We start from the raw sequence: 23,811 nt of genomic DNA, 5'->3' as shown, positions 1-23,811 counted from the left end.
TTGAAATTTCTTGCAATTTTTCTTACCATTTTTTGTTACGACTACCTTTCTGGGTGCTAATCCTGGTCGATGGTCGATGGCAGACACGGAATGCCCCCAAGTACAAGGGTGTTTCCATAGGCCATTGTTCAGTTTGCCTCTCTGAGGGGGGTGAAGTTCTGGCTCATGGTTCCCATTGGGCTGAACTCCAATTGACTGATGCCCCAGACTAATATATCCCATATTAATCCGATAGCTCCAGGGAGCCTCCAGGGCTCACCCAGAAAATGGCATTTCATTACATTCAAAGCTGGATTTTTAAAGTTACAATAAAAAAGAAATCGTATTGGAGATTCTTTAGAAGCTGAATCACTTTTCATGTCATTGCACAGTATTTGGCGTTTACATGTCATTTCTTTTACTAAACAAATACACAGAGATGATGATGGAGACACAGAAGCTGGAGGGACTAGCAAGTCTGGTGGCACAGCTGGTGACTCGCAGTCAGGTGTGGGAAGCAACCCTTTCCTAGCACCGCCCGCTGGCAACGGAATTCAGTACAAGAAGGGATACATCATGCGCAAGTGCTGCACTGATCCTAATGGGAAAAAAAGTGAGTAGCTTAATGTTGACTGGGTTGTGTGAAATCTTTTTTAATATTACATAGTTTTAGGTTGATTCAACTTATTAACTAGACTAAAGAAATATTCAGTACCACCAAGTTGGAGACTGTTCATTTGGTAATTAAACTTTCATTCAGATTAATTTCACAGAATTATCTTGTTAACCCCTCAACTGTGCAATGCGCCTGCAGGTCCTCGACAAGGGTGTGCAACGCACCTCCGGGTATTTATATTTTTAGCATTCCATTCAAAACTCCCGCGGCTACATGGGGTTCACATCAGCTTCCACAGGGCTCTTGTAAATAGACACCATCTTTAAAAAAATCGTGGGACACATTCACGGGTGTGAGAGCCTCAGTACTGAGTGAGCAATCAAGGCTGGCGCACACAACATGAGCTCACAGCACTGCTGTTCAGCTTGTGACCACAGGATTGCCTAATAATGTCAATTTAAATATATATGTGTATGTATATATATATATATATATATATATATATATATATATATATATATATATATATATATATATATATATATATATATATATATATATATATATATATATATATATATATATATATATATATATATATATATATATATATATATATATATATATATATATATATATATATATATATATATATATATATATATATATATATATATATATATATATATATATATATATATATATATATATATATATATATATATATATATATATATATATATATATATATATATATATATATATATATATATATATATATATATATATATATATATATATATATATATATATATATATATATATATATATATATATATATATATATATATATATATATATATATATATATATATATATATATATATATATATATATATATATATATATATATATATATATATATATATATATATATATATATATATATATATATATATATATATATATATATATATATATATATATATATATATATATATATATATATATATATATATATATATATATATATATATATATATATATATATATATATATATATATATATATATATATATATATATATATATATATATATATATATATATATATATATATATATATATATATATATATATATATATATATATATATATATATATATATATATATATATATATAAACTGAAAACTCACACCCCAGAACCCAGAAGTGACTCGAACCCATACTGTCAGGAACACTCTGGTGGCGTACAGGATCCCTTAACCGCTCGACCAACACGACCGGACAAAAGAGGATGGTAGCCGAGGCTATTTCCATCCCCCCGCCGGCACTCGGTTGGTAATCTTGGGCATGGTATTTTATCAAATCACCTCATTCTTTAGGGCACACGTGAGGAACACAAATGCGAACAAGCCTGAATGGTCCCCAGGACTATATGCAACTGAAAACTCACACCCCAGAAGTGACTCGAACCCATACTTCCAGGAGCATTCTGGCGTACAGGATCCCTTAACCGCTCGACCAACACGACCGGACAAAAAAGGATGGTAGCCGAGGCTATTTCCATCCCCCCACCAAGGCTTCTGGGTCTTACCAGCAGCCCTTTCTTGCTGCCTTTCCCATGGACTCTTCCTTTTCTTTAAGGGCGGAGGGCTTGGAGGATGACTCTGCCCCAGGGCCTCTGTTGCAGGTTCCCAGGGCTATGGGGGATGCCTGCTAGCAGTTCTGGGGCTGTTTGCCTCTGCCTGGGTTTTCTGCTTCTGGCTCTTCTCCTCTCTCTTATTATTATCTTATCCTTCCCTCTTATCCTTCTCCTTGGCTCTTGGTGTCTGGTATTTTGACGCAGGTATCACCATCTATATGTTGATCAGGTGTCTTTGTTGATGGTGTCCCACCTGCGAGCTTCGTCTCGGCGACAGTATGACGTTCCTGGTGTTTCTATGGACCTTTTTCTTGTCATGTCCTTTTTCTTGTCTTGTCCTTTCTTGGGTTTTCAAGACTAAAGTTTTTGATGTTTCTTACTGTCGCCTCGTTTTGTGCGGCGCTGGTGGAGCCGCTCCGGTTTGTGTTCGGGGTGGACGTCACATCTGCCCCATTTCGTACGCTTTCTCGTGTTTTGTTCACCTCTGGCCTGCTCATGCGTCGCCTTAGCCATCCTGGTTCTTGATCAGGGTACCCTCTTATCATCTTCTCCTCAGTTTGTGGTAGCCCCTTCGGTTCAAGTTTGGTTTTCATAGGCCATATTTTGTTGGCATGGGCCTCTGCGGGTCGAGTCGGGGAGCTTCCAGCTCTTTCGGTGCAGGGGTTTCTGCTCTGTAGTCAACCCGTTCTCGCACTTGCTTACAGTCAATGTTGGCTTATTTAATAAGTGCATATGTGACATACTAATTGATTGTGAATATTTTAGTTTACCTTGAAAAGCTTCATAGAAAACACCAACCTCACTTAACCTTCTTAGTATGTTAAGATAAGCATCTTATTGCTTCATATTTACAATTATTACTTAACCTATCAACGGTATAGGTTAAGTAATAATTGTAATTATTCATATTTACAATTATTACTTAACCTATCAACGGTATAGGTTAAGCAATAATTGTAATTAAGAAGCAAAAAGATGCTTATCTTAACATACTAAGAAGGTTAGGTGAGGTCGGTGTTTTCTATGAAGCTTTTCAAGGTAAACTAAAATATTCACGATCAATTAGTATGTCACATATGCACTTATTAAATATGCCAATATTGACTGAAAGCAAGTGCGAGAACGGGTTGCTGTAATACTGGTGGTAGGTTTGTATGTTTGCAGCCTTTCTCCGTCCTTCTGGCGACAGTCGAGACGGCTGCTTTCTGGAGGGGTCCTTGGGTTATTGATGCTTGTTTGGTTTGGCCGGGGGTGCGTCCTGTGTTGTCCAGTTGCGCCTCTTTGCTGTTACCTGCATACTGTGTCTGGGGTTGCGCTTTGGGTTGATCCAGTTCCCCTAATTCCCTGTTTCAGGGCTCGGGTCTCACAGGTCGTGCGCAGAGTTTTTAAGTCTTCCAGCCTGCGGTCTATCCTTGTGCCCGTGCTGTTCAGACGTTTGCAGCTTTCGCTGCTGTGTTGGTGACGTCTAGGGCTCATTTCGAGCGCGAGGATTTAAGGGTTGCACATGTTCATGGCCTCCCGTTCTTATGCGCGTGTCTGCTCCTGTGCGATCTTGTTGCCTTGGGTCGCAGGTTGCAGCCTGTTGTCTCAGCTTCGCGTTGCGGAGTTTGTGGCGGCCGCCTCCCAGGTCAGCCCTTTCTTTTCCTTCTCTTTGAGTATGAAGCTCTAGGGAGCCGTAGGGGCTCCCCACAGAAAACCAGCGTTGAATGTAATGAAATGCCATTTTCTGGATGAGCCCAGGAGGCTCCCTGGCAACCCTCCTTCCCACGAATCGGCGTTTTTTTCGCGTTGGTTGAAGCTTAGCTTCCGAACTAATGCTAGGCAACCGGCGTGGTGAGGTCCGGGACTTCCCCCTTCCCTTCTCGGGGCAGGGAGGGCTGCGCGGACAATCAGCGCGGCAGTAAAGTATGATGTTTGCTTGTTTCCTTGGGATTGTAGGGAGTTTCTACCTCTCTGTTCGGTTTTATGTTTTAGTTTTTTTACCATGTGGGGTTTGTTTTGTTATGCCTACCTTTCTGGGTGCCTAACCCCGGTTGATGGCAGATAAGGTTTGTTTTGTTATGCCTACCTTTCTGGGTGCCTAACCCCGGTTGATGGCAGATAAGGAAAACCCCAACCACAAAGGGGGTTTTCCAGGACCATTGCTCCCTGAAACCTCTCTGAAGGGGCCGGGTTCTGGCGCTGGTCCTTGGTAGGTCAGAACTCCTTAGCTAATGTCCCGGTCTAATATAACACACATTAGCCCGATAAGCTCCAGGGAGCCTCTGGGGCTCACCCAGAAAATGGCGTTTCATTACATTCAACGCTGGTTTTTTATTAAATTATTTTGTGTGACATTGTGTTGGAATTGAGCTGTGTTGTTTACCATACCGTTCATTTCGTAAGTTTAAGTATAGATGCCACACCTGTGACAGGTAAAACTATGCTTTTCTTGAAAAACAGCGCCATCTGTTGCATGTAAGAGCAGCACACATGCTATACTAAATATGTTACAATTCCATTTTAATGTTTCTGATTGCATTGATAAATTGAATTTTCATAGATTTTGATTTATTTTCATTTTGATTTAATTATTTTGTGTGAATTGCATTGGAATTGAGCTGTGTTTTTACCATGCCGCTCATTTCGTGTGTATAGTTTTTTGTTTTTTTTCATATTTTCATTTAATTTTTTAACTCTTTTTCTTATACAGTATTTCAGTGATGGGAACATCAGATCACTTCATGTTCCCAATTTTCTGGTGGGAACATCAGACCATTTGGGAAGGCATTGGACGAGGGAGTGGGGAATAGTGGGGATGACGAGGGGACGGATGTGAGAGATGGTGGGGAGGACGAAGAGACAAGGGAGGGGGTAATGGTGGGGAAGGACGAGGAGACGGGGGAGTTTGGGATGGTGGGGACGAGGAGATGGGGAATGGGGAATGGTGGGGGAGGACAAAGGGACAGGGGAGTGGGGCATGGTGGGAAGGAAGAGGGATTGGTGGGGAGGACTTGGGTACAGTGGAGTGAGGAATGGTTGGAAGGCCGAGGAGATGGGTGGGGGGGGGGCAGGAATGGTGGGGAGGACTGGGGGACAGGGAAGGTTGCTGTGGCCAGGTACTGCTAGTGTTTATTATAAATATGAATATTTATGAATAAACCTCATTTTTGTTATTTAGAATGAGATAAAATAAATGGATATTAATCAGTATATTGTATGTTTAGTCATGTAATTTGAAGCACTAGTAGATCAGTTTTGTTGCCCCATTGAAGCTCTGCTTTGGGAGACAGGTGTACCGGGGTCAGTACAGTCTTGATGGGAGCCTGTGCAAGGTGTGAATTTGACTTCTCTTCAAATTTGTTTAATTATTCTCTAGTCATCTAGAGATTGATTAACCATTTACACACTAGAGCAATCTTGGAACATAAAAACACTAGAGAGAGCACCAGGGATATGCATACCCCTAGTTTAAGAACCCCCTGTCCTAGAGGATGGTGCCTTGCATGGGCACTCTGCTAACACCACCTTTGGTACAGCTCTGATGTATCTATCCCCTATTGGTGAATATTTTCTCTGGCTATACACAGTATTCACATTACAGTGCCATTCACTAGTGTATAATGTATTCTGTTTTGTCATTCTGTGCTTTTCCTTATCCTTACAGAGTAGTTTTCTGTATTGTTTTGTGTCTTCACTTGTATGCAATTAGTGATAGCAACAGTATTTATTAACACATTCTTTGTCTTCCATAGTAAACAGCTAATGACTTCTTTACTTGTACATTAGCTAAACTAGCATGTGGAATGTTTGTGGCATGTATCAGTACTCTATCAAAGAATCCCCAGAATACATAGTGTTTGAAGTGTCTGGGGAAGAGTCTGTATATGGCCACCACTCGATGATGATGATGATGTGCCCCTTGAGGGAAAGGGCATAAAATATGTTTGGTAGATAGTTGCAATACAGTATATTAACATTTTATATTTGTGTTCCTCATCTAATGCAGGGATTTTATTAACCATACTATTTATTTTGTTTATTTTAAGCTGCATTTGGAAAGCGTTCATGGAAGATGTGGTTCTGTGTAATTCAGGATTTAGTGCTGTACTTGCACAAAGATGAACAAGGAGCCAGACGTGGACCACAGCATGCCCAGTTAGGCCATAATGCCATTCGTCTGCATCATGCTCTTGCAACACGAGCTCATGATTATGCTAAAAAGGAACATGTCTTTCGATTGCAGACGGCTGATCAAGCTGAATATTTGCTTCAGACAAGGTAATAGTTGCATTGCTATTACACACAGAAATCATAATTGCGTGATGCATCAAATGAACAAATCCACAAGGGCCGTTACGAGGATTCGAACCTGCGTCCGAGAGCGTCCCAGACGCTGCCTTAATCGACTGAGCTACGACATGGTCAAAAGGAGTTGAAACCAAAGTTCTACTGAACTTACTGGATCCTGCAGCCTCTCCGAGGCACAAACCAGGGTTTTACACAGCTCCCCCCCCCATGCACTCGAGCTATGTCAATAGGCCGTTCTCCCTCTTCGCCCTTACTTCATTACACACTACGACCATGTCGTAGCTCAGTCGATTAAGGCAGCGTCTGGGATGCTCTCGGACGCAGGTTCGAATCCTCGTCACGGCCCTTGTGGATTTGTTGATTTGCATTGCTATGTTTGTTCTTATTAAACAGACAGTATTCCTGTTACCTTTTACCATTAACTTACTATTCATGGAAAGTGTGATTATATTTATTGAACCTTGGTGTTGTGAAGGAATTATTGACTTGGTAAAGTAATTTTGTGTTCGACATTGTATATAGTCCACAAAAAAATCCATAAAGTTGCATATCTTGTTTGTTTTACTAATGTTGTGGCTTACATCTCAGTGATAGCAAAGAACTTCAGGCTTGGATAGACACCATCAACCTGGTAGCAGCAAGCCTTTCTGCAGCTCCACTGCCTGGAGCTGTTGGTTCTCAACGCAAATTCCAGCGGCCACTCCTTCCTTGTAGTATCACCAAACTCAATTTGGTATGTGTATAAATTTCCTAATTGAAAACAATTTAATCATTATGATTGCTAATTCTTTAGAGAGGCTGTGCCAGACCTCTCTTATATACAGTATACCAACTCTTATATATTATGTGGCACTTATCTAAATGTGACATCACTAACAAAATGCTTGTCATTCCGTATTCAGTTAACTCATTTTGAATTTAGTTGCTTATTTTTTGCTTGACCTGCGATATTTATATGCTCTTGATATTCATTTTCATCATTGCTCCTGTCTTGACCACATATTGACAACCCTTTGTTTAGCTTTGGTCTGCTCAGCAGACAATTTGATAGTTTTATCGAGATCACTAACTGATGGCTCTTGTGATGCCAAGTAGTGTTAGGAATGGATTTGAATATATCAGCATGCTCCTTCAGAGTATCTTCATGGGCTAGATAAGTATTTTCCAGGGTCTCCCTAGCACTAGAATGGTCAAGCAGGAACATGCAAAAAATCCATGCTGTAAAGTGTAGATCTGCTCTGACTGTTCAAATCATATCCAGGGAATTAATATGATTGTTGTATAGGAAGCAACTAAGGTGTTTTTCAGCATTCAGTACTATGTTCAGAGTTTGATTTTTTATCCAAAATATTTAGTGACATGTGATGTATGAAGAACACCTTTCCATATTGGCTTTAAACTTAAAAGATTTACTTATGGTGATGCAAGGAAGGTTCCCATTCTTATTAGGCATATAGCCCACTTGTGGCAGAATTTAGAACTCTCCAAACACATCATCTAGGAAAGGAGAAACCTCAACAATATAACAAAAGTTAATGAGCATAGCCGCACCAAAATTTTTGAACACATGCACTGATGCTAGGAGACACTCCTAGTATCCTGAGTTGCCAGTGATACTAATGATTATATGCTATTTTTATATATGTTACAAGAATGGATAAAGATATTCTAGTGAAACTTTGAAAGTTTATTATTAGTAGGTATATACTAATACAGAGCAGCCTGCAAAATTTGGACTAATTTATTCCAGGCCTCCTCCAGATTTGGGAGGAATCCAGATTTTCCTGAATGTTTGGCTTTTTTATATTTATCACAATAGTTTAGAGTTTCCTTAGAGCAAATGATGGGTCACATCTATGTGCATATTTATACACACACAAATAATGCAAGGGCTTACACCAGTATTTTCTGTTAGCATCCTCATTACCCAGCCATGATAATTTTTTTTGTATCAGATTAGCCTTTTTCTGTGGGGGAACCCCAGAGGCTTTCTGAATCTATTGGACTGATATTAGTATTGAGTTTCAGTCATATGGAGTTGTCATGCCTATTGGGGACCACTAGCCAGAACATGGTCCTGTCAGAGAGGTGCAGGGAGCAATGGCCTATGAAACTCTTGTGTAAGAAAGTAGTCTTGTCTGCCATTGACCAGGGTTAAGCACCCAGAAAGTTAGGCACTTTAAAACACCCCCCCTCCTGGTGGACAATTGCAACCTGAGACCAAAGAGAGGCTTGAAACTCCACCAAAAGAAAAACAAGCTTACATGAAACACGTCATCACACCGCGTGCCGCTCACTCGTGATGCCACCCCCCCCCCCCCCACACACACACACACACACACCAGGAAGGGGGAGAGGGGATCTCAGCCCACTGAGCCAGCAGCTGGACCGTCAGTTTGTCGGCTGAAGCTATATGGGGTGGAAATCTGCTTTGGATTCGGTTGCCTGATAGGCTTCACCCTGCTGGTGTTCCTGCTGTGCATTGGTGGTGGCCCGGAGTTTGCACCAAGGGCTGTTCGCTCTTAGGGCTCCCTTCCCTGAGCACCCAGTGAGTGCACCTTAGGGTTCAGAACCCTTGGGGTTCGGAGTTCTCTTCTTTGGGTCCTTCGGACCCCATTCCTGTAAAGATAGCAGTTGCTTGGCTTTCTGCTTTGCCCTTGGGTTCAGCTTAGGTCTCAGTACCTTCGTTTGGCCCTGGGTAGGGATTGGTTTGTTGCTGGTTGGGGCACGCTGTGCTGCCCTGCTTGCATAATCGCAGTGGCCATGACACACACAATATACCTCTGGATTGTGGTGCTTCCTCAGGGATTCTCTTTCCCACTTTTAGTTATCTTTTCTGTGGGGAGTCCCTTCGGTTCCTTGGAGCTATCGGACTAATATGCTATATATTTGACTAGGGCATTAGTCAAAGGAGTTCAGCCTACCGGGGACCACGAGCCAGAATCTGGCCCCCTCAGAGAGGCACAGGGAGCAATGGCCCTAGAAAATTACCTTATGGTTTACCTTATCTACCATCAACTGGGGTTAGGCACTCAAAAAGGTAGGCATAACGAAACAGACCTCACATGGAAAAAAATGCAAACAAAAACCGACCAGAGAGGCAGAACTCCCCGAAGCAAACCTCACACACTGCCGCCGTGCCGCTCGTCTGAGCAGCCCATTCCATATCCCACCCCACCCCTCCCGAGGCTTCCCTTTGTGTCTATGTGCCCCGGAAACCCCCACCGGGGCTCTGTGGTCCAATGGATGCATCCCCTGGGGTCCCATCTTGTTTCGTGAGAGTTTGAGGGTTGCTCTGTCCCCTTGTCTAAGGGTATCAATCATCGGTTGTGCCTCCATTGTGCTGTCTGTTGAGTCGGTGACACCTTCGACCCGGAGTCCTGCGAGTGGGGTTCCTTGCTTCTTTACTCCAGTTCACCCAATTCACTAATCTTGATATTTGGGTGCAGGCAGCTTCGGTGTTACATGCGCATTATAGGTTGCTGCAGCGCACTAGGTTGGTTGCTCACCCGTATGCCCTGAGATTGCCCTGTCTTGGTTATAGGGATTCGGATTTGGGGGTGTTAGACACCTCGAATTTGGTTTTGTCTGTGCCACCTTATCCTTCCCCTGCTGTTGTTCATCATGTTCCTCCCATCCCTGCACCCAGCTCTGAAGCGTCTGAGGGTTTCGGAGTCGGGGCAGGGTTTAGTTGTTGGTGAGATTCGGGTGGTTTCGGTGGATGCCCCCTCTTGGTGTGACGACGAGTGCATTTGAGCCTGTTCCTCTAGCTGGTACTTCTGGGTCTAACCAATGGACCCCCCTTCATTCCAGCTTTTCTGGTGGACTCTGCCTTTTCTTTCAAGGCAGAGAATTTGGGGGACAGCTCAGCCCCAGGTCCTGGTGTAGAGGTTCCTAGGGTGGGAAATTGGGATGACTTCGGGGGCTTGGGCCCCATTTGACCCTGCTTGGGTTTTGGTACCTTCTGAGTAGAACTTGTTGGTGCAGGATGTGGGGTTTTCTTATCCCCCCTCCCTGTACGAGTTTGATATGGCATCAACCCCCTCTCCGGGTTCAGTTCCAGGTTCCCTTGGTTACTTTGGTCCCGTCTTTTTGAAGGTTTTGGGCCTCTCGCATAACACCACATGAGGTGTGGGAGGCCATTGCGGCTTACCCCCTGTGCGACCCAATTACGCCTTGATAATGGATCCTGCCTCTTTTTGAGTTTGGTTCTTCCTTTCCTTATTGAGTGCATTACGAGGTTCCAGTGTCATCCTTGTTGGCGAACTGTTTTCATTGGTGGAATGGCATACGTTCTATTGGTCCTGCACGCTTGAGTGGTGAGAGGCCCTTATGGTTGCTCAGGTCTGCCTGGGGGCGAGTTTGAACGCCTCAATGTGTGTTTATTTACCCCTGCTCTTCCTCGGGATGTCGGCCAGGTACAGCTTCACATGCAGGTCCCCCTCCCTTTCGGCTGCCCTGGTTGCTGAGGACTTGCGTGCCCATGGCCATTTGGTTTCGGTCGTGCATTTCTTTTCCATTCTCGAGATGTCTTTGGACTGGCTTGAGGAGGACATGGAGGCGCTGGATGCCAATCCTGGTTCTGGTGTGCTGATCTCATCAGTACTGGCGTCGGCTGCCTTGTTGAAGCTGTTTGCGCTGATCCTGCAGGAGGCGGTGTCTCTGTTCTTTGCTTCTCGTCTCGCATGCAATCAGGCGGTGCTTGCTCAATCCTTGGAATCCGCTTGGGCTCTGGCTCATAGGTTTGGTTCCTAGGTCCCTTCACACGAGTATTTGGGCGTCGGCCCCTCCCCGGGCTTGGTTCCTTGTCCATTATGCTCGTTGCTTCTGTCCTGTCGGTGGGTGCTTTTCTACGTTCTTGCCCTTTTTTCCTGGGACGGGATTTCTCCGTCATGTCCCCTTCTTCTTGGTGTTCTGCATGACTTTTGGTCTCGGGTGCGACTGGGTTTTTCTGTGCCTTCGTCCTTTGTGTTTGCTTCTATGTGTTCGCGAAGGTTTGGGACGGTTTTGCTCCTTCCCGTTTTCCTGGTACGTCTGTCATCGTTCAGTGGGGCTTCCCTCCGGTCCTTTTTAGGGCTTGTGGGTCCTATTCCGGGTGGCTTCTGGGTTTTTGACCTTCCCGTTCATTTGTTCATATCTCTTCTCTCCTCGCTGTGTCTCAGCATTGCTCGTTTTCCTTCCGTTGTGGTTCGGGATGCCGGATTGTGCTGCTTGTAGCCCTTGGGTTATAGCCCTTGTAGCTTTTCGGAGGGGTCCTTGGGTTGTTGATGCATGGTCAGGCCGGGGGTGCATCATGTATTGTGTCCAATTGCGGCTCTCCCATTATTTGCGTGCCACGGACTCTGTGGCCGGGTATGCGCTTTGGGTCGATCCGGTTTCCCTTCTTCCCTGTTCCAGGGTTCGGGTCTCCTGGGTCGTCCGCAGAGTTATTCGGTCTAGCCGGCCTGTGGTCTATCCCCGTGCTCATGATGTTCGTAAGTTTGCTGCACTTGCTGCTGTTTTTGGTAATATGTCTTGGGTTGACATTCGGGCGCCGGGTTTTTGGTGGTCGAACAGGGTCCTGGCTGCACGTTACATGGTGAACGTTCCTGGGGCCTAGTCGGACCTGTGTCGCTTTGCGTCAGCGGATGCAGCCAGTTGTGTCGACTTCGAGTTGAGGAGTGAGCGACGACCGCCTCCTGAGTAAGTCCCTCTGGTCTTCATCTTTCCTCTGGTCTTCATTAGCTCCGGGAGCCAAAGGGGCTTTCCCCAGAAAACCAACATTGAATGTAATGAAACGCCATTTTCTGGGTGAGACATGGAGGCTCCCCGGCAGCCCTCCCTTACCCCGGTCGGTGATTTTTCCACATGCTTTGATGTCCAGCCTCAGAACTGAGGTGTGGATTGCCGGCATGAAGGTCTGAGGCTTCCCCTTCTCCCTCCTGGAGAGGGGGGAGCTGTGTAGACAGCGGTGCGGCGAGGTATGACGTCATGCTTGTTTGCTCGTTTCTGTTTAGGGGTTCTGTCCACTAGTTCGGGTTTTTGTAGGAATTTTCACCAAAATAGGGGTTTGTTTTGGGGCGCTTACCTTTCTGGGTGCCTGACCTGGTCGATGGCAGACATAAAATGCTTCCAACCACATGGGGGTTTCTATAGGCCATTGCTCCTCGTGCCTCTCTGAGGGAGCCAGGTTCTGGCTCGTGGTCCTCGGTAGGCCCAAAGAACTCCATTCATATGACTGATGCCAAAGTCTGACATTAGCAATATCAGCCTAAATAGCTCCGAGGAGCCTCCGGGTCTCGCCCAGAAAATGGCGTTTCATTACATTCTACGCTGGTTTTTTATATTTAGCCTCTGAACTGGGATTGGGTAGCAGGCTCAGATGGTCTGGGACCCCCCTTCTCCCTCCCATGGTGGAGGAGTTGGGCAGACAGTGACACGGCGGCTGTGGTGACGTCATGCTTGTTTTCAATTGGGGAGTTCTGCTAGCTAGTTCAGTTTTTAGTTTGCAATTTATAACCTGCTGTAGTTTTGGAATTCCTATCTTTCTGGGTGCCTGACCTGGTAGATGTCAGACATAGACTGCTTCCAATTACACGGGGGTGTCTATAGGCCATTGCTCCTCGTGCCTCTCTGAGGGAGAACCAGATTCCGATGCTGGTCCACGGTAGGCTAGAACTCCATCGATTGACTGTTGCCATGGTCTAATATAAACACATCAGCTCGGTATAGCTCCAGGGAGCCTCCTGGTCTCACCCAGAAAATGGCGTTTCATTACATTCAAATCTGTTTTTTTTAGTTCAGTGATGCAGCTGATACTAATTTGTCTTTTAAGAAAAGTTAAACCCATTTTGGCAGACTGAACAAGTGGAGGACCATACTCAGCGATTAGCACAGCTGGAGCAGGAGCTAGAGGACCACAAGGCTCACCCTCCGGAGAAGAATAGCAAAGCATACTCCATGTCAAATTATAGAGAAAAGGAAGCATACCTCATCAAGGAGGTAAGCTCATTGTTTATAGTACTTAAAGGAAATAATCCCAATAACTCAGTAATTTATAAATAGGCTGAATACAGGATGTGATTTTGAAGGCGTATCCAGACACTATGAGAAAGTGGTGCTGTGTGTGATGATTGGAAAGGAGCTGGGGTTAGAAAAAGTAAAGGTGAATATGGTGACTAAAAATTCTAAGGACATTAGCATATGATAATAAATAGAAGAATATGGAAAATAGTGGGAAAACTGGTTAATAATGTGGGTGGGTTAGTAATTAGGTAGGTTATGTGGGGGAAGAGTTGTGTGGATCAGATATTTACAATGAAATGCTAGTAATATAATGGTAAAAATATAAAAAATTTCAAGGTATGAATATTCTTTATGGATGTGGAGCGTATGACTATTGTAAGTGTGGGAAAACTTGACTCATGTAAATCATTTAAATTAATACTATTTTCAATAGTTAACGAAGGACCACCACTTTTTTGAGAAAAAGTGGAAAACAGGCTAGAGCTAGTGGTATAATATTTTACTCCAGGAACTAGTGTCCTATGGATGTTCTTAATTAATAATGCATTGATTATTAAAGGGACTGTATTATGAGTCAAATCCTCTCACCCGAAATGGGGGTTAATACTAGAAATTAATACATCCCTAGTATATTGAATCGATGCTTGTTCTTCATCGACAGGGTTAGTAAAATTTACTATCAGATATAAATCAGAAATTAAATAAAGTTCAATAAATCAATCTTGATAGAACAAGAATCAGTCAATGACAGAATAATGCAGTAATTAGCATAAGATAATTATTCCTATCTAATATATTAGTAAAGCGATAAGAAATTTATGCCAAAATTTATATGGCATATATAAATGATTTATAATGATGAGATATTATTATATCTCAATTGCATATAAGAGATTAGTAAATGAACTAGAAAGAATTTAGCCTCTTAGCTGTGACAGTGAACAGTAGCGCGATTGTGGCGTGGCATTGTCTAGAGCCTGCTGGAACATGCGTACAACAAGCATGGCGGGGGAGTTGATCTCTCCTCAGACAGCCTCAACATACGCTGTAAACTCAGTACAATGTAGAAATTGCTTACACTCTACTGAATATACTATTGTTACAAAATAAGGGGAGTAAATTTATTTCACTGGGGATGTACTTAGTGTTTAGAAGAGAGAATGCGACATAACGACGAACAAGGGTAAAAATTAATGTAAAGAGCTCAGTACACCAAGATATGCCACTTAACATATAGTTGTTCACCGATGCGATCCTGGGATCACCGGTGGAGTAACAGCAGGCACGAAGATTGTTGTGGTCCACTCATTGACGTACTCCAGGCCAATTAACTGCAACGGCCGTTCACGTGTTCGCCAGTAAGCTATGGCGCTCCTCTCAGGTCTCCAGTAAGAGTAGAATGCACCCTTGGTCAATTAAAGGCAATGACTGATCTTCAGGCCAATTAACCACAATGGCTGTAATGGTGGGTGCTGTTCAGAACACGCCTCACTGAGGAATGCTTCTCCCTTGCACGTTGCTAATATGGCGTCTCTAGTAAGAATGGTGTCTCCTTCCCTGGCTGTGATACGCATGCGCAGAACACTCCAAAGTATTCTCGAGCGTAAATTATTTTACTTACTTATAATTAATTAGGGAAAGTAAGGAATTGTGACATGTTTGTCACTAATAAATGTATTAAGGTGCAATATATTTTGCACAATGCAAGTCAGTTTATTAAGACTGCATTAAGAAATTTTATATAAATCGTTTTATACTATAATAATTTCCACTGTAGTTATTAATACACCTAAATGAATGAATTCAGTAAGCAATAATATGCTGTGTAAATAATCAACTAAATAAAGGATTATCCTTAGTAAAGGAACGTAATAAACTGGACTCTGTTTTAGATTCAACTAAATGTGGAAAGAATTCATGTTTCAGCCTGTCGTTCCTCACGTCATCACTCTGACTAGGAAGAATCTGGCAAATATTGCTTTGTAATAGAAACAATAATTGAATTAATTCTACAAATTAGTAGGGTTAGTAATCACTACGATTAATACAATAAGGATGTATTATTATACAAAAAATGATGTACTGTATTAGTGTTGGAAAATTTTCAACAATAATATTAAGGGACCTGAATCACATTCATTTCCATTGGTAATATTAAAAACTTCTAATTTTCATGAAACTTTATTTATAAAATCTAACCAATAAGATGAACTTCCAGTTCAAGTTTCAGCATTGTAATCTGAAAGGAAAGGGGGTGGGGGATCGGGGAAATACCTGTTGATGATTCTGAGGAGTAACCTACCCACGAACCGGTCGGTAACCAGGGCTCCTGGTAGGTGATCTGGTCAACCAGCCTCTTCGATGCTGCTGCTTGTAACCTGAAGTATGGGTCACAGCCTGGCTGACCAGGCATCCCTTGAAAAAGAAAATCCAAGATTATAAAATATCTAACTGATTTTTAAAATATTGAAGTTCATTACATAGTAGATTAGAGTCTAAAGTAATATTCTGAAAGAATATAACATCTCGCTTGCATCTGTCAGTCAGCTGCTCCTCCCACTCAACCATGGCCCTCCCTTTTCCTCTCTTTCACCCACCATCCCTCATACCATTGCTTATAATCCCTTTGCAATGTCTCACTTCTTCACTATTTTCTAAGCATTAATAATGATGGTAGAGTATTGGTTTATACTATTCTGTATGTGTATTGAATTCCAAATTAACTGTAGTGAATAGAATTTAAACTATGTAACAATGTTACAAAATAGAGTCCATGAAGTGCTTTGGTTCTGTAAAGTGTTTACTTGAAGAGGGTGACACAAGATTTAAGAACTGTCAGCTGTGTTTGGAGTGTCATTGAACTGCAAATCTATGATGTATAAAAGAAAATGTCTGTATCAGTTTATTTGTTTGCCTGTACAAGGGTTGGTGATGAAATCTTCAGGGCTGATTCCAAGGAGTTTTTAGAATTTTATCATATTATTACTGTATTCAAATACTGTATAGTACTGTTATACAAAATGCATATTCTGATGACAGATTTGCATTCTAGAACACCCAACACGTTGTTGTTGTTGTCACTTCTTAGGATTCTCTCAGGCACTGCTGGGGACCTCATCTAGTTTCAAATAAAGTGAAAAGTCAAGGTTCAATTTATGTCATTTCTTTAACCACCGTGCTGCGCGAGTTTATTGTGAAATTCCCCCTGTGCGCATGAAATAAAGTGTTCCCAAAAATTATTTTTTCTTTGTAAAATGATAAATTCCCTTCCCTGAACATGTCTATGTAAAAATAAATACCAAATTCCAATTACTTTGGCTGTTGGGACGTGGACAAGGTACGCTGTGACCTCATCAGGGTCTGGTCGCCCGTACGTGACAAGCTCAGACACAGTCGTGCGGGCCATTCAAGCACCGGGTATTGCCACAAATATATTTTCAGATATTTTTTCTATGTATTTCCAATGTGGTTTTATTTGTTCTTTTATCGTATATGAAGCATATTTGTGTCCTTTACAATATGTATACAGTAGAACGTTCATAATGTTCCATGGAACTGTAATACATGTGTCATTTTCGCTTCCTATTTCTTCGTTCTGTGTGCTTGCAAATAACGCACTCACGTACACCCTTGGCTATAGTACTTGTAGGTTGTATGTAGCCAAGCTTGTAAAGCATAAGGTAGTATTGAAAAGATTATAGGAAAAGATAAATTTGTAAGGTAGTCTTGAAAAGATCACTTTGTAAGGTCCCACACAGGAAGAGATTCAGCTAGCCTCAAAGAGTGTCCGTCAGTCAGGAAGAGATTCAGCTAGACTCAAAAAGTGCTCGTCAGTCACAAAGAGATTAACCCTTCCACTGCTCAGGGGTCCTGAGGACATTTACACCCCTGTGCACAAGAAAAAAAAAATCTAAAAAATTATTTTGTCTTCTTAAAATGTTAATATGTGTTCCCTGAGCACGGGGGGAAAAAAAATCGTAGGTGACATAATTTGGGCGCAATTGACCGAGGAAGTGTGGCAAAAAGTGGGCGTTGACAGAGCGGTCGTCAGAGCCGGTCAGCGTCACCTGTGCTGACAGGTGGGAGTTGCCACGAAGATATAATCACTTAATTATTTCTATGTCTCTGACTGATTTTTTCTTAGTTTTTTTGTAGTAATATTATTCAATAGTGTGTATTGTAATATATTTATATAATAAAAGTGGTGAATAATCACTATACACAAAAGTATGGTGTGCATATTAGTGATTCAATTATTATGTTCATAAAACAATAAACAAATAGTTTTGCTGCTATTACACTCTATACACAGGTTATATATAAGTATCTACATGTTTTGTTCACCATAACGAACCACTAAGTTGGTATTGAAAGTCGAAAAGCAACGAGGAGTGACTGCCACACACCAGCCAGCCACTCGCTGCTACTCCCTCAACAACGCCTCACTCACCCACTTTTTCCTCCCACCATTCTGTTTTATGTTTTATTCAAAATATACACATGTTATATATAAGAATCAACATGTTTTGCTCACCACAACTGTACAACAAAGCTGATATAGTTAGTTCAGGCACTAAGAGTCGTCGCTACACACACAGCTGGCGGCTTCCTCACTCATTCAAGGTCACATGCACTAAACTTTCTCCCCCAACAATACCATTTGTGGTGTTATTACACTATATACAGACGTTATATATAAGTACTTCACCACAACTGTTCAGCTAAGCTGATATAGTTAGTTCAGGCACTAGGAGTCGTCGCTATACACACATTCAGCTGGCGGCTCCCTCACTCATTTAAGGTCACATGCACTAAACTTTCTCCCCCAACAATACTGTTTGCAGTGTTATTACCCTATATACACATATTATATATAAGTATCTGCATGTTGTATGCACCGTAACTGTACACCTAAGCTTGTAGAGTGCCCAAAGAGCATAGTGGCCATCCTCTAAACAGCTAGACAAATCATGCAGACGACGTCACCTCCGTCACCCAAATGGCTCCTCCCAGCATAATCCTTTTGCTGTTATTACACTAATACACACATTATATATAAGTATCTACATTTGTGTTCACCATAGAGAACCACTGAGCTGGTATGGTGAATGCAGACAATAACAGGTGGCCACACAGTCAGTAAACGATGCTATCTCCCTCCGTCTCTCAGCATCACTAGTCCCACAGCCCTAATTATTACAACAATCCTGCTCAGTCAAGGGTCATCTGTAATATTGTCATCGCTAAATAATAGCAATTACTGTATATATTTATTTTGACATTTTTTGGCGATGCTGTGGTCACAAGCTGTACAGCAATGCTGTTTGCTCATGCTACGTGTGCCAGCCTTGGTTGCTCCAACAGTACTGTGCCTCTCACACCTGAGAAAATTGCCCACGATTTTTTTTTAATATGGCGTCTGTTTACAAGAGCTCTGAGGAAGCTAATGTGAACCCCGTGTAGCCGCGGGCCATTTGAATCGAGCCTGGCACCCTATGGCGTATATGTACGCTATGCGCACCATGTGACATGCTACTCATGGCGTATATATACACCATGAGCAGTTTAAGGGTTAAGCTAGCCTCAAAGAGTGTCCGTCAGTCTGGAAGAGATTCAGGTATTCTTGAAAATATCTATGGAAAACACCACCGTGGAAGTCGCTAACACTGTTCATCTATGCTATTTCTATCAGATGCATCATCACTGAATGCAGAAAACGATTCATCTTTGTATCATCTATAAAAATTGGAGATGACGTGGGTGGGCAAAAGTGGCGCTCAAAGCTACAACTGGATATGCTCGCTATATTGTCCTCATCGGTGCTGTATCACTTGCATCCGACCTTTGTGTTAGGTCCTTATTGCGCCTAGCTTCACCAATATCATGACCCTTATGTTCTTCAAACAATAAGGTTTGAATTTCACCGACAGAGCGATCTTTCAACACCGTGTTGGACAGGTGTTTGGGAGCCAGAGGCGCGTGCGCCACGCATGGTTGCTCATTCCGTACTAACCCAGCCAGTAGCCCTAGGGCATTCTGGGAATTTTTTCCAAGATGGCTGCCTCTCACTGGAGGTCCGAAGAGTCCATTTCGTACACAACCAACCTCTCACACATTTAGAGTGGGTACGGAAAAATCAAAGAGAATTTTCTCGGTTGGCGCAGTTTCCCGCCGACCGAGAATGCTTGGTTGGCGCAGTTAAGTGGTTAAGAAGTAGAATGATTTCTTGCTCATTTTAAAATTAATTTTAAATGCATACTTACATATTAGGTAACTTTTTATGTTGTTGTAGATAGTCTAAGGGAGTTGATTAGTTTTAACGTATTGTAACTTAAAACGTGTTTAATGTTTCACTGGCAGTGTGCTTCAGAGAAAACATATATATATGATGCTGCTAGACGAGAAAACTGACCTGATGAGAACTAATGTGAAGATGAAAGGATGGGGTGGTTTTGTTTTATGATAATTTCACAATGGAATCGGGAATCTCTCTCTTTGAGCCATATCTGATTTTTCTATAATTGTTTTTCTTCCATCCCTCTATGTATATTGAATCTTAAATATTTTAATTACATTTTAATATTTTGTTACAATTTACTTCTTGAATTTAATAAATTGCACACTTTTAAATGTCACAATGTTACAGGTCAAAAGATATCGGACGTACGTTTATCTTCTGCGTTCCCGGCTAACTTCTCAACCACCTGGACAGCAGGGTGCAGGAGCAGGACTAGATGTTGGGGATCTTCCAGTGTTTGAGGCACGACCGACTGGGGAGGGGGCTGAAGGGGGGGATCGCGGGGGCCGTGTTGTTCCGCCACCCATCCCTGAGAGGGCGCGGCCAGGTGACAGGTACAGTTACCAGCAGGCAGTGCACCACAATGCCTTTCTCTGACCCACCACTGTGTGCTGTGCTCAATACTATCTCACTAAATCCTCACGCCCTCACTACCCCCATCACACCATACCTCACTCAGGCTTTATCTGTCTCATAACCTGGGCTTTGGAAAATTATGTTCTTTAATATTGATTTACCAGGTCAAGGTGTACTGCAAACCATCTTATCTTTTAAGCCAGCCTGGGTAAGCCTTGCATCTGATCCTGATATGGCATCCCTGCAATGAGGCTGTTACTTGCATGGCTCTGAAAAAATAACTATTGATGCCTTGTTAAATAGTTCTGTTAATGTTATGGCACTCTTATGATATCCAATACAACAATGATCAAATATCTTTATGAAGCTAATAATGAAAATAAAGTCCTTGTTACATGAGGTATGGTGAAGGGAAGGGGTTGAGGCATTTATGCTTTTGGGTGTGTGACCTGGGAATTGCCTTACACCCCCCTGGGACTGGGGCAGTTTGTGCAAGAATAACTTAGATTACAGTGTGATTGTGTTTTAGCAGTCATTCTGAGCCTTTCAAGTTAGCTCTGCATATATTTTATGTCTGACATTTGAAGTAGATAGCAAAATAACAAACTTTTATTTTGTCAGTTTGGGGAAATTGTCAAATACGATAGAATTGTGTATCGTTAATTAATGTCACAGAAAACATAACCAAAATTTTGGGCATGTGTTAATAGTTTATTATTTGGTGTCAAAGTTGACCTTATTACTTCTAGATGATGATACTTGTCATGTTGAAGCTTCACAAATACTTCAGTTCCCTGAATTTATGTAACATGGGATGTGTGAATTTTAGTTACAACATATTTTCTCATACTGCAAATGTAGCTTCTCATGACCAGGAGCACAAGCCCTGTATACTGATAAAGGCACAGAACACAGTCTTGTACAATGGCAAGGCATAGAACACAAGTCTTGTACACTGACAAAAGTGATTAGAGTCTACAAATGGGTTCTCCTGCATAATTCAACAAGTATTATATATGCTACAATGAAAGGAATTGGTAGATTTCTGAATCTTATATTTCCCCATACTGTTATTGAGTTATTGCACTTCCATCTCAGCAATATCCATAGGGTGGTGGAACAATAAGCATGGCTTAGTCTTTTCTTGCCTTGTTTAAAAAAGTTATCTAGGCAAAGATGTAGATTTTGAAAGTTAAATTGTAATTTTGTCATTATAGCTCAGGAGTTGTAGTCCAGAAAAGACAATATACAGTATATATATCACCATTTCAAACCAGATGCATTATTCATGATACAATTGATCATGTATCTTATTTTTCTTTTGGCTTTTGAACGTTTGATTATTAATGTCATATTAGTTGAGGAACAAGTTGTGAATTCTGAACAAAACTAGACAGGTAATTTCTATTCTTTGTTTAACAAGGTTTTCTGTGAGGAATCTCCTTCATTCAAGGCAAGGAGTGTCTTGCAAATTAATTAGAGAGTAAATTACCCTATTTGGTAATTTATCAATTGTTCATGTAAAATAATATTTTAAAAAGACTAAGAAGCAATAGTATAGACTTGCTTTTTCTCCTTTACAAAACTAAATTTTTTGCCATTTTAATCAAAATATACATTCATGCACTTCAAGAGTTGCACAGATGACAGATTGATGGAGAATTTTTAGATATAAAGCTAGTGCCAATGAATATGATCTACATAAAGCTATGTTAAATGGACAGATTAAGTGCAGCCAAGACTGCTAAAAAAAAAATAATCTTATTTTATGTAATTTAGTCTCAGCTGAAGGAATTATGCATGCTTCCACCAACAGTAAGTCTCAATGCATGCATCTCATGCACAGTAAATGGGGAAAAAATTAAATTATTATGGATTTTATTTATTTATATCTTTATTTTATTTATTGGTATGTGTAATACAGTATCTATAATGTTATTACCAATATCAGTGACATTTATCTTGTTAGTTGTAAACAAATATTTAGATTATATACAAAGGTTAAGCATCTGAAAAGGTTTCACCTTTACAGCTTTTTTTTTATTTTGGTATGTACAGTAGTACATTTCTTCTAAATTAGAAAATAATTCTCACATCCCTGAACTTTTATAGAGTTCATAATTTCAGGGGTCTTCAGTATTAGTATTTCAGTAATGGTTAACAATCTGGTTTCAGTAGAGTAAAAACAAGTCTGTAATATTTAGATGCATTAGCTTAAACCCCACAGATATATGCTTCCTATTGAAGAGGAGAGATGAGAGGTCATCTGGTGGTCACGTGGACACCTGGTAAACCCTGTCTAAGAGGATATACAGTATTCTGGGAGTTGCTCACTTTGAATATGGGGGAACTAGTTCTGTACTTTTATTAATTTATTCATGGAATTCATTTTGTTGTGTTTGGAGTTCTGTTTTATGTTATAAGAATAATATATGCCAAAGTTATTAGAAATTTAAGGATTACTTATTCCAGATAATGTACATAGATTAGGTATTTCATATATAAAGAAAAGTAGCCCGGTATCATTTTATTTATTTATATATATATATATATATATTTATTTATTTATATGTGTATATATATATATATATATATATATGTATATATATATATATATATATATATATATATATATATATATATATATATATATATATATATATATATATATATATATATATAATATATGTATATATATATATATATATATATATATATATATATATATATATATATATATATATATATATATATATATATATATATATATGTATATATATATATGTATGTATATATATATATATATATATATATATATATATATATATATATATATATATATATATATATATATATATATATATATATATATATAATGATTAACAGGGCTGCTAAGATAAGGTGATATATTGCATGTGAATTATCTCCATATGCATATCTGTATAGAAGGATGTTAGAAAACAGTCTACGTAATTCAAATAGGTCACCTAAGAGAGGCATCTGTGAAAATAGTCCTAAATCATTTTGGTTCTGAGTTGTTTTGTAGGGAGATGCTTAACTTCATGCCACCAGAATGTGAAGGATAGTGATAGAGGCTCTTTTTTGTAACTTTGCAGAGAAAGTAAAGATGAAGAGGTAGAAAAGTGAGCAGCACTAGCTCAGAATGTTACTAATATACCACAGGGCGCAGGTAGAGTTCAAAGGTTGTTTTATTTAACTTTATTGTCAAGCTATGATCTGTTTGCATGGATCGCAAGTACCCTGTGGTGCAGTAGAGTTTTTAGGATATTCCATGTTGCCTTCAAGGTATTGGACCTGAAGATTGATGTGTGTGAACTTAAATTTTGCTATAGATATGCAATAATGTTTTGATACTGAATGGTGACTGCTAAAATAATATAG

General features: G+C 40.7%; 1 protein-coding gene across 5 annotated transcripts in view; it reads left to right on the top strand.

Annotated features, from left to right (window-relative positions):
• The window catches only part of LOC138363049 (PH and SEC7 domain-containing protein-like), a 70,379-nt gene extending 47,436 nt beyond the window's left edge, over positions 1–22,943 (top strand). For all 5 annotated transcript variants that reach the window (XM_069321892.1, XM_069321891.1, XM_069321894.1 and 2 more), the window contains 5 exons: positions 417–592; positions 6,269–6,500; positions 7,119–7,263; positions 13,368–13,511; positions 20,182–22,943. In XM_069321892.1, the coding sequence (XP_069177993.1) occupies positions 417–592; positions 6,269–6,500; positions 7,119–7,263; positions 13,368–13,511; positions 20,182–20,430 (946 nt within the window). In that variant the 3' untranslated portion in view covers positions 20,431–22,943. The remainder of the gene's footprint in view (positions 1–416; positions 593–6,268; positions 6,501–7,118; positions 7,264–13,367; positions 13,512–20,181) is intronic.
• The last annotated feature ends 868 nt before the right edge of the window (positions 22,944–23,811 follow it).

Source organism: Procambarus clarkii, chromosome 10 (assembly GCF_040958095.1).
Source record: "Procambarus clarkii isolate CNS0578487 chromosome 10, FALCON_Pclarkii_2.0, whole genome shotgun sequence".
Taxonomy (NCBI): domain Eukaryota; kingdom Metazoa; phylum Arthropoda; class Malacostraca; order Decapoda; family Cambaridae; genus Procambarus; species Procambarus clarkii.
Note: the sequence above shows the minus strand (reverse complement) of the source record. Positions and strands in the feature narration are given on the sequence as shown.